The sequence below is a fragment of the Triturus cristatus genome, chromosome 11 (assembly GCF_964204655.1).
Source record: "Triturus cristatus chromosome 11, aTriCri1.1, whole genome shotgun sequence".
NCBI classification, from domain to species: Eukaryota; Metazoa; Chordata; class Amphibia; order Caudata; family Salamandridae; genus Triturus; species Triturus cristatus.
Genome location: NC_140594.1, coordinates 405,713,271 through 405,731,472, shown reverse-complemented (window position 1 = coordinate 405,731,472; position 18,202 = coordinate 405,713,271). Strand labels below are relative to the sequence as shown.

Below are 18,202 nucleotides of genomic sequence, written 5' to 3'. Positions count from 1 at the left end.
GGTGTTATCGTGCGGTAGGAATACTGAAAACATGATGCATGTTTAATGTAAAAGTTTAAAATAAACAAGCAGATACTTTTAACAAAGGCACAAAAGCGACGTTGAATGAAAAGAGTAAAAGTATGTTTGTATTTTTTAACTTTCACATTTCGCAGTGCATTTAGGCAAATTATAAGGCAGCAATACTTTTATAATAGGTATAAACGTGACGTAGAATGAAAATTCTGTAACAGTTTAGCAAATGAGAGAGACGTGTTATTGGTGCCTATGTGCAAATTGTAAGACCGCGTCTCTCTGTTATTTGCCAAACTATTACAGTAGTTTTATTCAAAGTCATGTTTATGCCTAATGAAAATGTATTGACTTGTTACTTTAAACTTTCACATTTATCTGTTCCGTTTGTGCGCATTAAAAGTCTGTGTGTTTCTCTTTTAATTGTTTTTTGGTAATGGGCGTTAGGAGTATAAAGCAAATTACCAAATAGCAATTAGAAGAGAAACATTCAGCCTTTCAATTTGCCAATACCGCACCGATAAATGTGAAAATTTAAAGAAACAAGCCGATACTTTTTCATTAGGTATAAAAGCGATGTAGACTGAATATACTCTAACAGATTAGCAAATGACAGAGAGAGACGCCGCCTTACCATTCACACAATAAATAAACAATCAGATACTTTCACCGGCTGGCAGACAGATGTAGTGCAGGCCAGTTTACTAGCTACGAGCGAGAATGCTCTGTTAAAAATAGCACAGATGAGGAGATAAAACAGTCAGCAGGCATGAAGAGTGCAAAATAAGGAGCAGAGCTCAGAAAACGAGCAGGAAAGTAAATAAATAGTTTCCCAAAATGAACAGATAAGCTCAAAAGTGGAAAGATACCAGTACTTAGGCACTGCTCTGTGGGAGGAAATAAATGACAACAAGGAGGGAAAAAGGGAAAATATTAACCACTAGCAAGCCAGCCTTTTCAAAGTACAATCGAAGTAATGAATAAAAAGGTAATGGGCAGGCTGTTAGCACATAAACTGTATACCGCATGTCAAGAAGACACAGCAGAAGCGCTACCTGGGCTCGACCTAAAAAACGAGACTTCTTACAAGTTACAAATAGTCAATCAACTAAATGAGAGACTTCAACAGCATTGTTGTGTAATGTTTTATGGACTACTTTAAATCAAAGTTAACTGCCCTTTGCACTACAGGAAAAAACACTAGTTGACCCTTAGCTGATGTTACAAATTCTTATTCTTCCAGCTTCCCCACTGTTACAGGAAGTAAGAACGACAAAATATTGGACATGGTAATTCACTTAAATTCCACACAGCCAATGTCTCCAAAGCTCATGCATCATAAGTGTCATGATATTGGGTCAATGGGTTTTCCGGTCTCCAAAAGGAATTAGGAAACATTACTTTCAATTGGAGATCTTAGCGGATGAAACCCACAAATTGAATACACAGACTTAAAAACTGAGCGAGCTCTGTTTCGTAGCAGGTCGTCTCCTTGTTGCACATAATTGCTAGTGCTAATGATCCTGCTTTATCCAATACCTCAGCAGGTTTTAGGTCTGGTGTAAGACAATAGCTCTTGCTTGGTTCCTCCAATCGATTACACTAAACTCAAACCAGGGTGTATTTATAAGCTTGTCTTTTTAATTATAGCTGCATACCCAAAAAGAAAATGCACAAGAGCTGGCGCAGTCACTCCTCTAAAATGTAGCTGATCTACGGGTTGATTTGCGCGCTGAACTCGTAGTTGTGTAAAACAGGCAGTCATCTGATAGGAGGACTTTATTCTTTCTATCAAGGTAAATGGCATTATCAACACTAAGCCAATTTATGTTTAAGTAATACTTCAAGGAAAAGTCTCTCTTTGTTTAATGTGGGTGACAAGTGTTACCCTGAAGACTGATTTTGTATAAGCATTCATTCCGCGTGGAGCATCGGTGAGTTAAAAGTTGTTATGGTGATAATATGGGTGATCTCAAGAACAAAATGTCTGCCTTAATACATTTTCTTTTTTGTTTTAAGGGCAATTCTTTATCTTTAAAGTGACTGATTAAGTTTTAGTGTTGATGTAGGATGCTGTCTGAAAGGCGTCCATTAAACCAAGATAAATAACTTTTTCCATATTAGGCGTTTTGAATACATGTAATTTAATTTGTATAAAAAAAGTTTTATCTACTGTGGACTCTTACTCGCACCTACTGTCCTCTGCATGGTTCCATGTTTTCAGGGTTGATACACCATTGATTGTGTAATCTCTGCTATAGCATCCATGTGTGCAAACTAATAAACCTTACATATCTACACCTCTGTGAACCTTTGATAATTCTTTGTATTTATTATCCTCTTTTCTAAAGAAAAGTTCTCTTCCTTTAGTGTGTCACGTGTAACTTCATAATATTTAATAATGTCTCAGTTCGAGCGTTGACGTCTGATAATGTACCAACAGACTGCATTTGTATAGATATTTCTGTGATTGTGCTCTGCCCTAACTTTAATAATAATAAAAACAATTAAAAAAAATAATAATGTCTCAGTTCACAGGTTAATGAGTTCCTTTTTCACTCTCTCCAACTGGGGTCTCTTCTGTTGAGTGGACTGGCTGTAGTCAAAGGAAATCAAACCCATGTCACCATCAAGAAGCACTCAATTGCTCTTACCTTCCTCATGTATAACATTTTCTCTCCAATAAGCTACTCAAGTCTCCCATCAATGTGCCTGTTACCCCATTTCACCTGCTTGGTTGGCAGCATCACAGTCTGGGAGGGAGACTCGCTTGTCATGAGCAGGAACCTCAGGATCATGTGATCTAGGGATTCATCCTGGTGAGCCTGACCTAGCAAAACTGATGTTGGCGTCTCTCAGTGTATCCTTGGGGAGCGCAGTCGCCCCTCAATTCACAGTATTGAGGAATGTGCAGTTTTGAAAGACACGTTGCGGCTACCTGCCGCCTCCAAACCTTAACCCGAACTCTCCCATGGTGCGACTAATGGCACGCCTCTGCTCACCTTGCTCTTAGTTCTGGGCAATGAGCACCAACGTTGCATCATTTCAGGTGACCTTTTGTCAATGCTTCGTGGTTTACAGGACCATGATACCAAAAAATAAGAAGGTTCAAGAAAGGGTCAGCCAACAAGACACCCCAAGTTGCTTTGAATCCTGATACAAGTTAGAGGGTTTTTTCCTGATCAGGTACCTTGGCGGCTTGACATCAGACTACATGGTGGACTTGGCAGTGGGCTTCCACTGAAGCTATGCAGCAGGTGTGCCAGTGGTCCTGGTAGCCGGTTTGTCAGCATGTGAATATCACGCTTGATAATGACTTGGCTGTAGACATAACAACAGGTTTATCAGCTGGGCTGTGGATCCTGATCTTGCTTTTCATTTCACTTTTCCACTTTGATTTTCTATTTCTCTCTTTCTTTATCCGTTATGCGAAGTCCCCAGCCTTTATTTGTATCATGTGAACCAAGCTTTGTTTGTACATGTGAATTTTACTAAAAGACTACTGTTTTTTATGTTTTATTTATGTTTCTCTTAAGTTATTTTATCACCATTGGTGACATTCCCTAAATCCTCCCTTACTTTCCTTCTCTGTACTCTTTCTCTGTTATGTACTCATTTTTCTCCACCCTGTCTTTTTCTTCTTCTTCTAGTGATGAATATTTCTTAACTCTCGACTCACCAGTTGCCCCTTTGTTTCATCCTCAGGTACGTAGCTGTGGTTTACTCAGCCACAGTGGGGCAAAAGCGCACCCTGCACTGTACAGCACTCATCAACGGCGCCGTGTGGGCCGGCAGCCTCTGCCTCACGACCCCGGCGATGCTCTATGCCCGCGTCCAGAGGGACAACGAGACCGAGATCTGCCTGATAGACCTGCCTGGCCCAAGCAGTCTGTACTGGTACACACTTTACCAATCCATCCTTGCCTTCATTGTGCCTGTCCTCATAATCACAGTGCTCTACTCCCTCACCTTGCACCATCTTTTCCAAGTTATGCGCAAGGTGCAAAAGAAGCGCTCAGCCCGCAGTAAGAAGGTGACTCGCATGGCGCTCACCATCATTGGTGCCTTCCTGATCTGTTGGACGCCCTTTCACGTGGTACAGCTGGTCAACCTGAGCGCCGCTCCTTCCAGGACTTCTTTTTATCTCAACCAGATCACCATCTGCCTCAGCTACGCCCACAGTTGTGTCAGCCCCATCCTGGTCATCTTCTGCACAGAGTTCTTCCGCGAGAGGATCTCACACTCCAGGTGGGTGAATTTTTAGAATAAGGTAGTGCATGGCAGCGGGAAAAGCTCCGCAGCTCAGTGGTGAATTTTGAACATCATGGTGGAGGACTTGCGCCTTTGTCAGCCTTACAGGTTGTGGCCTCCACTGGTGGAATGGCAGTGTCGTTGCATCCACGTCATCAGTGTTTGAGTGTTTGCTGCACTGTCCTGCCCAGTGTTTGCCAAGCAGTACGAGAATACTCAAATCAAATCAAGCTTATGTGTGAAGGGTTTACACCACTCAGATATTTACACAGTCAAAAAAATAAATCATACCATTAAAACAAAAATTGAAAGTGCCAGCACCTCTTCTCTCACATATAAGAACATCATAGTGTGTTATAGAATTATTTTACAGTTCTTTTTAATGGCACTAGCTTTAAAAAACTAGTAAGAGGAACAGTTAATTTTTACATAAAATATTACATGATATAAATTCATAAAATCAAGTTTGCCTAATACGCAGATACATCTTTGATACAAAATCACCTCCCGTGAACCAACTACACTCGATATAGGTAAAGTTCCTGATTTAAAAAAGATACATATTTCTTTAGATGTATCAGATAGCGGATATAGCACCGCCACAGAGAAAGCTGCTTTTCAAACCACTTCCACATGTTGGAACCCCGTCCTTCTGAGCAAAAAGGCCAGGGAGGTAGCTTCAGGGGAGTGTTACTCCCCCCTCAATAAATGTATTATTTAGTAAATAGTTCAGTACAGGAGCTTTCACTTGGGCATGCTAAGGTATCTGTTGGATTTCACCTGGGATTCTTAAATACTCTCCCAGACAAAAACACACACACTTTCTGGTCTCTCTGGTCTTGATTTTGAAAGTCTTAAAACATGGTTATTTTACAAAATACTGTGTTTTAAGTGTCCTTTACAATCTGTACTCCTTTCTCTTTTGATTGGCCCTTAAGCCCCCCTCATGCACTCCTTTCTCATAAAATGATTAACATGATATGCTAGTGAATTGTCAGAAAATCAGAAGCTCACACCCCCTTATCTTACTGACCAAGCTACGCCCCTGAATAAGTCCCGGAGACCGGTGTTGTTTCTAGACTGATCTTTATGTTGCAGAATTCCATCCCTGTCACAACTTCTTTAAACACTGGTGGTGTGTCAATTGCAAGCATGTGGTCTCTACAACAGACTACCCCTGAAGTACTCTTTCTTCTCCCCACTTGCCCGCCCTTCTGCCACAGGAATTGGTTTCCAAGGTCCTGGCCAACGGTCAGCACTGCAGGGTCCAGTTGTTACTCTGCCTGCACCCAAAATTACACTTCGTCATTCAATATTCCAAGTCATATACATAGCTAGATCATTTCATTGGTTGCCATAAACATTCCTTTACACCCTACCTATACTGGAACTACGGTTTAGAACCGCTACTGTTAATTTCAAAATTTAAGTCTGGCATGGGGTGTTCATCACTTGTCAAATATCACCCTTATCAATTCTCAAATTCCTCAATAATCAAGAGGAAGGGAGGTGTCTAGCCCGGCCGACGCCACCAGGCGCACAGGCGTTTTCTCCACTGCAGAAGCGTTATGTCGAAACTCAGGGGTACGGGCCAGTGTGAAGCAGCCCAAACGACCCCCCCCCATTAATCCCAAATAACGTCCAGCCAACAGAAGAAGCTATTATTATTAATCTCTTCGTTTATTTGTTTGACGATTATGTACAGTGCTTACAAGGCGTGAGGGAATCAAAGCATTTTACATAGAACCAGTGTAGTTACATAAACAGAGTTAGTAGTCAATGAACATAGGGAATACATGAACTATACTAACAACAAACACCAACAACAACAAAAATGTAAGAAGTGTTACAGTTAAAAGAATGCAAAAGGCAGCTGGTGCAGGAACAGCAAGTCTGGGCAGTATCGATAGAGCACTATGTCAGAAACAACGATATAGAACATAATACAATAGGCAAAAAGCTCTTGAAATGCAGACATTGCAGAATCAGTGAGACACGATAGGAATTTACATTCATCAATGTTTATCATTTGTATGATGGATCTACAGGCACTGTAGAAGGAGGTCATTAACCCGGAGGAGAAGCTTAGAAAAACGAATTTAGAAGAAAATGCTGTAGTTCTCTTTTGAAAGCAGATAAGGTGGTGATAGCACGGACTGCCACAGGAATGGAGATCCAGTCTGAACTGCGGAATTGGCGGGAGCAACCTGAGGTCTTCAATCTATTTGCCAAGTAATGAGAGGGATTAGAGTGGGTGGCGTTATGAACTAAGCAGGCAAGCTTGAAAATGGATCCACCATTAATCTTGATTCAACTCAGCGAGAACAAGGTGGGGATGATATGATTGAAGGGTCAGCCAATGAGATCGAGAGCACTACTGCATGCAAGGAGGCTTTCAGAGGGACCAGATGAATTTTAGGAAAGCTGGGCAGAATTGTTTTCTGGTAGACTAACCCAGCTAGATCCAAAACCTGAATAATTTCCTTGCGGTCCTCGTCCAGGAAGAAAAGTTGGATCCTCCTGATGAGTCTAAGCTAGTGATTTGCATTTCTTGCCAATGTGTTGATAAGGTTGTGAGGATTTTTATCCAGAATGAAACCCAGGGACTTGGTGCTATCAGTAATGGCCAGAGATCAATCTAAAATCTTGAAAGAATTTAGCAATTTTTGGAATGGGGTAGAGGATATGTGGGATGAAGTAAGTAAGAACTTACATTGTTAAGGATTAAACTTGAGGCGATGCATCATCATAGAGAGTATGTTTTCATGGGTCGAGACCAGTAACAAGATATCAGCGGAAGACCTTACTTTCAAATAGAGATGGGTGTTGCCAGTTTATTGGTGATAAGATATTCTGGATTTCTTTTTAATAATCATCACCAAGTGGTTCAATATAAAGATTGAAAAAGAGCAGGGGCTTGGGACAGAGGTTTGAGGTGCTCTTGTGGTCCAGATACTGGGATAGACAGTGAGCTGTCTGTTTTAATCAATTGGAGTGATTAGATTAATAATCCATGAGGTTTGTCAACGTGTGGATAAGGTTGTCATGGTGAACCGTAACAACCACCTCTGAAAGATAAAATAAAATAAACAAGCATGAGTCACCAGTGTCCAGGATACTGAGGACATCATCAGTCAATTGCAGGATAGCTCTGTCTACTACAACCAGCTATGAAACCAGACTCGAAGAAATCCAGATGACTTACTAACGAATGGCTTCAGTTGAGTGGTCTCACAGCTTTCAAGGATTTTAGGAAGGACATGTTGGATTGATTTACTTTGGAGATGGTGCTGAGAATGCCCATCTGGGGCATTTCTCTGAAATTAGACTAGCTGTTCTGGGATTATCTGTACAAAGCAGGACATTGAGTGTTAGGATGTGGTAAGAGTTTCTCTTCACTCTTTTAGACTTTGGTGTAAAAAAAGCAAGCAAATTACCCACATTTTGTGCCAGGTGCTGCTATTTCAAGCAAAGGTGTAGAGTTTGTGATGTCTTGAAGAGCTTTGTCAGTGTGTTTTTGCCCTGATCAAATCAGGATTCAGAAGACATGGATATGCTTTTAGTAAGATTATCTGGCACAAAAGAGGTTTTCCAAATGAGTTATAGTAGGGTTTTGGTGTCAGGAGTATTGAGTCAGTTTGAGGAGCTTTTTTCCTCATTGAGTTTGTTACTACACCAAGAAGCAGGCCTTTTCCTCCTAGTTCTTTTAAACATAACAGGGGCAAGGTCATTCAGGATTTGAGCCACAATATAAAAAAAAGTATTAGTTGCATCATTAAAGTCTTGATATTTCGTAATGTGGGGAGACGTGCAAAATGCTGCAACATTATTGTGAATAAAGCTTTTGATCTGTTGAGGTGTCCACTTATCAGAGGTTTAGAGAAGGACAAGTAGAAGGGAATTTGGTAGTGATCAGACCAGTCGGCTAAGCTGGGTTTGCCAACTCTTAGAGACTAAAGTTTGTTGATGATTAGATCTAGGGTAGCACCTTTGATAGGAGTACATTTCAGGCAGTGGTGTGTCATATCATTCTCCAGCAAAAAGTGGAAAATATCTGATATGAATTGTCTTTAGGATTTCTCTAATGCTGATTGGAGTCACTGACAAAATGTGATTGTTATTAGGCAACATGAGCTGTGAGGTTATATGGTCCATACATTGAGAAGGTCCAGCATGAAAGCCCAGATGTTGTTGCCTTCCTCCCCTTCCGTAACACCCAAAAACCTGAGATTGGTCCACCTCTGTCAATTCTCAGAGTCCTCCATTTTCCATTTACTAATTTCCACACAGGCCTTACTAACTTTCATTATTTCCCCCTGTAATTTGTTGGTTGCCAGCCAGGCCCTGCGGCTATCGGTGTGAGTCTCTTCCTGATGTTGCTTTATTGAACTATATATAGGCTTCAGCGTAGGCTCTTCTATTCCCTCTGTGGGGGTCAGATGCTTTACTTCCAGAGGGTACACTACCAACTGGCGGTTTTAGGTTCTGGATATTCCTGTTGAGTTGCAAAATAGTCCCAGTTCAGAACCGAAAAAGCCTGTGACCTATTCTCTTCTTCAGTCAGATGGGTTTTATTTCTCACTTTTGAATTCCTCTGTTGTTTTACTCATCTGACTGTGGTGCTTGGCTCTTCAGATAAACTATGTGTGCTAGCCACTGAGGCAGATAAACACAAATCTTCATCTGAATCTCAGGGGCTAGGACTGGAATTAGAGGAATCTGATCCATCGGTAAGTGAAACACATTTGTCTACAAAGTCAAGGGAATCCTCTTGGCTCTTATAAGCCCCGATGCTTCCCACCAAAGGTTCAATATTATTGTTATTGCCAGAGTCAAACACCTTGCAATCCCAAATTACATTTTTAATTTCTGTAGCCTTTTTAATTAGTTGGCCTCAAAGGGGTAAGTAAGAGAAACCTTCATTGTCTCCTGCTGTGAAGCTCCAATAAATCTCACTCCTTGGGCTCCCAAAGCAATAGAGTTCAGTGACAAAATCTGTTCTGGTGGAGATTCATGACCTTGGGAACTTGTCCCCGATGCCCCCTTGCTTGCCACTGACCTCTGGGATGATCAATGTCTCATGGCCGCTGCAGCCCAGTATCAACGCTGAGGTCTGGAGACCAGGTAATTTCCCATCCAAATGAGGTGAAGCAGAGTCTCCTACAGTGCTGTTCCGCTCTGTTTAGCTGCAGGCTTGCCCACTTAAATAAGATCTACTCTGACCTCTTCACGGTATCACCCGATGTTTCATCCGAGATCGGGCTGTTCCTCAAAGCTGGGGTCATAGTGAAGAATTCAGTTATTGAGGACTGCGGCTGTTGTCCTGCCCCTCGTGGTCCACATGGCTGATTTTCCAGGCTAGAGTGTTTTTTTCTCCCCAACGCCAGCCTGTACCTCCAAGCTTTTTCTGGTTCTGGGCTCAACGTTCATGATTGCGGCTCCAGAAGTACTGCATTCTATTTTTAAACAGGTCCAGCCATGAGTCGGGGTCCAGGAACTGCAATTTCAGCCTGGTCACGGACCGCCCTTGCATTCTTTGGTGGCCTTACCAAAGCCGAAGCACACCACACACTCAAACCAGGCCCGAAAAACCATCTGCAGCAGGAGCCACGAAAAGGCTCTCCACCAACCTACACCATAGCTCTGGATACTTCTGATGCCACCAACACCAGCGCTCAGACCTCAATTAGCTAATAAATCTGGCATTTCACACCAGGGACCATATGAGAATAGTCCCTGCATTCTGCACGGACAGGAACTGCTTCTCCTTTCTTGCAAGCATAGATCCGGATAGAGGCGCTGAAGTGAGTGTTACCCAGTCGCTATCTTGCTTACTTCACAATGTATTGAACCACATTTCTATCAATCTCAAAAGATCCAGGTCCAAATCCACAATGGAGCCCACTGCTTCTCTGCTGTGCTTATCTTCTGACTGACAATTATGTAGTTGAGGTATGGAGGCAGATGTATATTCATATGCAGAGAATTCTCACATGCTCTGAGTGAGATTTTTAGTTTCAGCACTTCTGTTGGGAAGATCTTTGTGATTTGTCCCACCAAGACCGGAATATTTCGAATTTAGGACTTGTCCTTCAGTGGTGTTGCTTATCTCTGTGTAAAACGTTTTTATGTGGTAATCAACCACTTTGAAGGCTTTTCAACAAATAAGGCGTTCACTTCTCCAGGTAGGAGAGGAGAGACAGTTCTGAGAAGATGGTACTTTGGTCTGTGATGGAATGTCTAATTCTCAGTGTATTGATTTCAGTGAATATTTCACTCCCTGGTGGTGCTCAGCAAACCTGGTGGTCTGTAGTACTATAGCCTGAGCTGTTGGATTTTAAACAGACTACCTTCCCTGATAAAAAACCTCACTTCCTTAATCAGGGCGCTAAGACCGTTGGATAAGGTAGCTGTGCAATCAGCACCTGAGTTGCATTTGCATTTAAGATGAAGTGCAGTGGAATAAATATATATAGAATTATAGGTATAGCGAACACGATCCTGGCTCCCCACAAACCCTTGCTGTGGCCACCGAGGTACGGACCACAAGGTGTTGTCGTTTCTTTTTTAAAGTGATTTATTTCAGGAACAAATGATATTCAAACATTTTCCCGGTCAGTGCCATGCATATCATATTTCGACCGCTACAGCGCGGTCTTGATCACATGACATACTGCCTCGCTTGTTCTCAATTTTGTAGTGAATGCAAATCACCTGTGCATGATTGGGCAAATCCACGACCACTGCACTAAACAACAGACTATCGATCACTTCTTAATCTACCAATTCATAACATGCTATATAATTCCATTTAAACAATTCTGTTCGATGGACATACCTCTCTTTGCAGAATGTTTGAATCACATCTTAATTAGTAATTGGCTTATAATACCCAATTGTTAACCTCACATAATGTGATCAAGATAGTAATTGATCTCTTCACTCTCTGTAACACATGTGACGAAGTGGACAACATTACTTCCACATTATCGCAACACTGCTATTCTTTAAACAGATTCAAACAATAAAAAAGTTGATGCTCTCATATCCCAACGTTTGTATAAAAGCAATATTTTCTTATATGAATTTCATAGTAGCGAATTAATAATCAAAATTCAGTCTGTTGAATTGTTATTAAAACCCTATATGTTGTTGAAAAAGTGCTAGTGCCTATAGTATTGCAATATCCCCATAAAGTGCAAATGTGCTTGAAAAAAGTGTTATAGTGCACTAAAGTGCTTATGCAAAAAATATATTTGTCCATAAGAACAACTGAAAGTCACCATGAAGCCTCATGTATGACAGTAAAGTATTTATAGGTATATAGATATAGATATAGATATTGATATAGATATATATATAACCTACTGGCATTCGCCAGTCGGTAGTTATAGTTAGGATGCAGTTTCCATACGAAGAGCGTTTTTATATTTGCAGATAACTTTGGTTTACTTTTACGAATCCTTGCAAAATTTTAATAACTAGTTTGCCACTCACTTCCACTGCTGTCTTGAAAATTTCAGGGTGAAGCGGGGAGCTGAGAAAAAGGGGCGGGGTTCCGAAATGTGTTTTCCCCATGTTAATTTCCATAGGAAACTTTAGACAAGGCTACAGCCCGAACTGCTGAATGGAATTACACCACATTTGGCAGAAAGGTAGCTGTTGGTCTAGAACGCACCGTTTTTGTTAAATGGTGTAAATCCGTTTAGTTGTTGCAGAGTTATTTAAAGATTTTTCAGATACACAACTGGGGATGCGAAGGGTTCGCGACCCCTCCTGAGATCTCGTGCTGAGATCTGATTGGCTGCCAACACTTCAAACCAGGAAGTGTTGGCAGCCATCTTGTGACTCGGTTGAACCAAGTCACAGAAAAAATGCAAAAAAATTAAAGGGGGCAGGGTGGAAACACCCTGACCTCTTAGACCACTTGGGGGGTCCCCACAGAGGGCAGGGTCAAAAAAAGCATTTTTTTTAAAAATGTTGGTGAGATCTGCGGATCCGGCAGAATTTTTTTTTTTAAAGCTAAGCACTGCGCTTCGCTCATTATCATCCCCTGTGTGGGCTAGGTCCCGGGGGCATTATGCAAATAAAGGAGGGGGTGCACAGACCCACCCTCCTTGGCCTTATTATGCCCTGGGGACTATCACCTCCCCATGGCTTCTTTACTACTAAATGCGGGGGAGGCCCTAGGCCAAGAGAGTCCAAAAGAAAGGAATGCTGATCTGACTGTCTGTAGAATCCACATGTTAAGGGTGTTTGTTCACTTTTTTTCTTATTCCAGATACTGCCGCTTCTTTATGAGATGGCGAGGGCTAGAGACCGGCAGCGCCCTTCCGACACAGGAACGGACCTCAACAGTGTACAGCCCTCAGGTCACACAAGGTGCCTCACAACGGAGGAGGCGTCCATTTGGAACAGACACGCCGCCATGTTCCGTTACTGAGGCCACGCGCATCAGCGTCACCGTCAACGGACAGGAAGACAACAGCTTTGTGTAACACTACAAAGAGCACAGAACAGAAGGTCGTTAAACATGTTAGGTCCGTTGACACCTCAAGTTCGTCTTCTGATAAACACAGATAAGACGCCTTCCAAGAAACCGTTTTATCACACCTGGTAACCAAGTATGTCTGATGTCGTATATGATAAACACACATGCCTGCCGCCATTTGATACATGCGCGTGACTGGCACTAGCTAATAAACATGACTGCCACCATGTTTCCATTAAAATGAGATTCCTTTTTTTCTGACGAATCATTTTTTGTTTCAGAGTCGAATCCGTTGTTTGAGAGAATAATTCAGGCAAAGACTGCTATGTGGGAAAGAAGCACCTATTTATTAAGAGACAATCATTTGTTCGAAAGAATTATTGGATCCATAGAACCTTTCCCTTTTTCTGGCTGAATCCTTTGATTTAACAATTAATGCAGAGTGCATAGTTCCAATCAGACTATTGTTTTGAAGGCTCTGCCCTCATTTCACTCAAATTGTAAGAATTTTTTTTCTTCATTTTTTGTAGTGTCCCTCCAGAACATTTGTCTAGTCCAGTGTATTTCCAGGAAAGTGTGAGCTGGACCAGCATCTTCATGTCAAAGCACAACGTGCAAGTTCACTGTGTTGCTGTCATGGCCTTGCACCCCTGGACCTTGAGGCCTTGTGTATGTGGGCATTTGTTATATGTCCATGCGACGGACAGATACATGTTCCGCATCTTGGTATGCGCATTTGTGTGTGCATGTGTTTTGTGTGCACGTTTTTTGTGTGTACGTGCTTTGTGCGCATGTGTGTGTGCGTGTGTGTGAATAAGTGGAATCATTGCAGGTGTTATGTTTTTTTTTAATTACAGGAAACTACTTCAGTAGCAACGCATTGCACCGGTGAGACACAGGGAGGTAGCAGAAAACAGTCAAAGAGACACAAGGAAAGGGCTAAGATTGTCAATTGAGTGAACAAGCTTCTCGTTCCCACAATGCTTTGGGGAGAAGTCATTTCCCAAGTAGCCCATGTTAAAGCAGAAACCCCACCCTTGTCTGAGCAAGTATGTGATACAGAGAAACAACAGTTACAGTGATTGTGGTATTGGTGGCCCTTGAATTCCTTCTTTTGCAACTCGTTGGCAATTCCTTTTCCTAAAGGCAGGACAAATAAAGCTTCTTGAGAAAAATTCTGTCACTTTAGGAGCTTTCAGTGGCACCAAACTCAAGCACAGGCCAAGATCTATAGCTATTGTGTAGACAAGCAACCTGGCCCAGTTTCTTAAGGTTATTTTAAACATGACAGGCACAGAGATCCTGTTACAGAGCTGTATCTTTGGGAGTGGTAGAAATGAATCAGTCCATCAAGTTGTCCCCTTCCAAACTCAGAGTCCGATTCACAAAGGTAAACTGAGACGAAAGACTAACTTTACCATTTTCGGTATTCACAAAGGGCATTTACGAGTAGTAAAGTTAGACCTTTGTCTCATTTTAACTTAAGTTTTGGTCTCAGTTAAACTTAACACCAAAACTTAAGTTAAAATGAGACAAAAGTCTAACTTTACTCGTAAATGCCCTATGAGAATGCCGTTGTAAAGTTACACTTTCGTCTCAGTTTACCTTTGTGAATCGGGCCTCGGTGTTTTGTAGGACCATAATCTCTGAATTGTTGAGCTAGGCCACAGCAGCTGAAAGACAGTGTTTATAGAAACGCTTACAATTCCGTTTTAGTCTACCATACTACACTAAGGAACATCGTTCAGGGATGCGTGTAGTAGGTTTACATGGTTGGTAGGGGACCAGTGACTAAATCAAAGCTATTGGCTTCATGTATTTTTATTTAATTTAGCATGGCAGTCACTCAGTGGCAGTATTGCCATGTGATATACCCAAAAGTGCCTAAAGAAATGTAAAGTTTGGTGATAGAAGGTGAAGTGCCAGGCATCTGGACTGAAATAATAAATATGGAATACTTGGGAGTACAAAAAATGTGTTTCAAAGAAAATAAGTTTAAAAACACAAATGGCTTGAGGCATTAAGATATCTAAAAAGACACAAGAAGTCCCAATCAGAGAGGTGCTGAATGGTGTATTAGGGGTACAGTGTTATTCCACTAATAGTGTTCTGAATAGGTTGTTCCAGGGTGTTAACCTAAAAGATATTTGTTTCACCCCAAGTTATCTAAGTCCTGTCACATACCGGAAAAGTGTTCACCAATGATGAGAAGCCTGGCGCGTGGTTGACATTCTCACCACAGACCCACTTGTTGTCCCCATGGCTCCTTCAGAAACGTATAATGAAAGAGGAAGGAAGGTTTCTAAAGACTTTTGCTGTTTATATTTTTTTATAGCAATAATTCAGGAAAATGTGAGTGGTGTAACTTGGAACCTGTACCACACCAATATATATGAATCAGTAGCTATGTGATTGGGGCATCTTGTGTTGTTTCAGTTTGGGCGAAGGGTTCTCAATCAATTTTCTCTCTTGACTCATTTGTTGTGGTAAAGTCACAAGACATCTATTAAGATCATCTCAAACTTCCAGAACTTGTGCAGCGTCCGAATGATCCGTGCAGTGGGAGGAATGACATGAAGAGCTTCCCTGGCAAGTATAGAAAAGCGCTTGCCTTTTCCCAGCAGAAAAGTAAATGGGAAAATTTGTCTACATTGCAAATATTCTATCTGTTGTAAACTCAAGGATTTGCAGTGCTTATCTTGTCAAACAAAGAGTATTGGTGCCCAGGACCCTGCTCAGAAGCCCACAGCTGGTGCAATTACATGCTGTTGCGCCGAAGATCAAGGCTGGTTGTCCTAAATCCACTTTGTGCCTCATTAATCCACTAGCAGACATCCCTGCCCGTTTATCTCACTCTTGCAGGTTCCTCCATTCTCCATTTGTGACAGTGTTTGCGTCTTTCCCTTCCTCCATCTTTCTGTTTTGTGTGTTTTCTCTCTCATACCGGCTCAAATCAAGAACTCCTACCTTTCCAATTCACTTGCCATTCAGGAGACGCACAGTAGAGGATTCTCGGAATCTCAGTTTCTATATTTCACTGTACTCTAATTGGCATGCAACACAAAACATTTTGTTTTGTGGTGCCTATGCTCACAGTCAGATCATGAGTTGACAAAAGGAACAAGAACAGGTAGCTCCTTGCTTGTTAAGGTGGAACACAGTAGCTATGCATTGTCTTTTTTAACCCAACAACCTTTCCTTGAAGGAGGAGAGCGATTTTGGGCCTAGAAAGAAGGTCTTCAGTGGGAGAAGAGTGATGCGGAGCATCCTATTTTGAGCTAATCAAAGGCTGTGAGTTATTCGATCTTCACAATGAGCTCCCACGCTAAGCTCAGGCGAACCTGCTAACTTTGGGGCTGAAGAGTCAGAGCCTGAAAGGCAAATCCCCTTAGAAGGTTGGATTTCTGGGTCTACTAAAGAACAACGTCTGTGAGCTGAAACAAAATGATAATTTGCTATCAATGAGGTTCATGGATTTGATCACAGAGATGTCCTAGATGATGTTGGAAAACTCCATTTTGGGCCAGGTAAGAAGCTGTGAGCTCCTGTTTATGGTACAGATAAGGCCACAAGACTGGCTTGAGCCAACAGCATAAGTGGCTGCTCTTAAATTTTGAAACGAAATAGTGGATAGTCAGTTCTTTGACTGATACTCTTTCAGGAGGAATGACATGGGCTCCAGTGAAATGAAACGTTTTGCAAGGAATTAGCTGGGAAGTCTTCTAGCTGATGGAGAAACCCAGAGTGTGGGGAGTCGCAAACCGGATAAAGATTTCTTCCAGACAACAGCTCTTGTCTAAGATAGTCCATGCATGGACAAAGATGTGCTCCATGCAGCCAAATACACAAAAGGTGATTTGAAGAATTCTTGCAATAAGTCTAACCACTGGCAAGGGCTCGCTGTAGCATTCCAACTCATCGTTCTTTTGGCCACCATGCCACCTCAGTTTGGACCCAATGAGGCCTTTTAAACCACTAGAGAGAACATCTATTTGCGCACTCACAGCAGAGGTGAGTTCAGAGGAAGCCTCCTGTACTAGTAACATAGGTCCCAGTAGTAAACCATATATTATTTGACATGGCTCCATCTAGGAATGTAAACGGGTGTGCTCTAAAAATCCAGTGATGCCATCCAGTCCTGCAGTAGCATCACTTTTAAAATCTGAGTGAAGGTCATTGGGTGGAGGCTTCCAGGGGGCGATAGGTTCAAATCAAATTGCTCTGGGATGGGTGTGAGGTCTGCAGTTCTTTTTAGATAGACATAGACCACTCCCTATTCTAGAAGGAATTCTGTGGTTCCAGTAAAAAAGGTTTATGGATTGCCTTAAAACAATGTGGCCCACATGTCGCTCAAGGCAGAGAGTCTTTGTCCCCTGGGAATGTATGCTCTTGTGTGATAAAATAAGGGATCTGTAGCAATTGAAAGAAGACAGCCAAACGTCTTTGTGAAGTCTTGGGTAGGAGTTGTGCTTGCTGCAGCGGATGTAGGTATAGGGAGAAATTGGCTTTTCCATTGGAAATAAAGTTCTACAATTAAACGGCGAATCCATTAGCTTGTCTTGGATGTTAGAGGTGGTCACCAAGAACAGACTGCTGCATATTCAGACAGACCCATGCATGGTTCTAACAGAATCCCCCATCAAGCCTCGGTTGAGCTGTAACTTCTGAATAGCAGGTTCCTAACTTCTGAAAGCCAACCAAGGAATTCCTGAGCGTCTTCAGTTTTGTAAATAATAAAATCATGACGTCAATGTCACGGTATTTTTCGGTCTTAAGAAGAGTGTGAAAATCAGATATTTCAGATATGAATTTACCCTTGGTTCTCCAAAGTCAACAACAGATGAGGAATGGAGGAACTGGGCCTGTCCCTCACAGAGCAGCTGTAAAAGCAGGCAGCAGGTCTGGTCAATTTTCCAGTCTTTCCTTCTTAAGTGTCTGGAATTTTGCATACAATGCTTTTGAAATTGCAGACTCAAAATAAGGCCTAGTCCAAGCCAAAAGCTATTGTTCCATAATTGACGTTTTCAGGTCTAATACTGGATTACAGGCAACAGGGGGAGTGCGACTTCAAAGAAAGACCTCTTGCTACATGCTTAGATGCAAGGAGCAGGTCTAAGGGCTACAGAATGACATTGCTTGGTTTAGCCTGGATGTTCTGACTCGTCGTCCAAAAAGGAGGATCGAGCAGGAGCAAAAACACTTGCCTTCTTGGCAAGAGGTTGAAAAATGTTCCTCTTGAGGATTCAGAGGAACTAGAGGATGAGCAAATTGTGTTGGAGCAGTAGGGACAGGAACTTCATTTAATTGGAAAGGCTGCAATTTGGTTTTAAGGTGCTTTAAAAAGAATCTCTAAATTGACTATGATAACATTGATTGTTTCGCAGCATCTGTTGTGTTTTTTGCCATCTCATGACCTTGGGGAGAGACCCTGGCACAGTATCGCCATCC

The 18,202-nt window shown here is 41.9% G+C and overlaps 1 protein-coding gene across 1 annotated transcript in view; it reads left to right on the top strand.

Moving 5' to 3' along the window:
• Positions 1 to 12,983, top strand: part of LOC146784317 (melanin-concentrating hormone receptor 1-like) — a 267,323-nt gene extending 254,340 nt beyond the window's left edge. The window contains exons 3-4 of the mRNA XM_085636023.1: positions 3,718 to 4,260; positions 12,545 to 12,983. Of these exons, the coding sequence (XP_085492149.1) occupies positions 3,718 to 4,260; positions 12,545 to 12,761 (760 nt within the window). The 3' untranslated portion in view covers positions 12,762 to 12,983. The remainder of the gene's footprint in view (positions 1 to 3,717; positions 4,261 to 12,544) is intronic.
• The last annotated feature ends 5,219 nt before the right edge of the window (positions 12,984 to 18,202 follow it).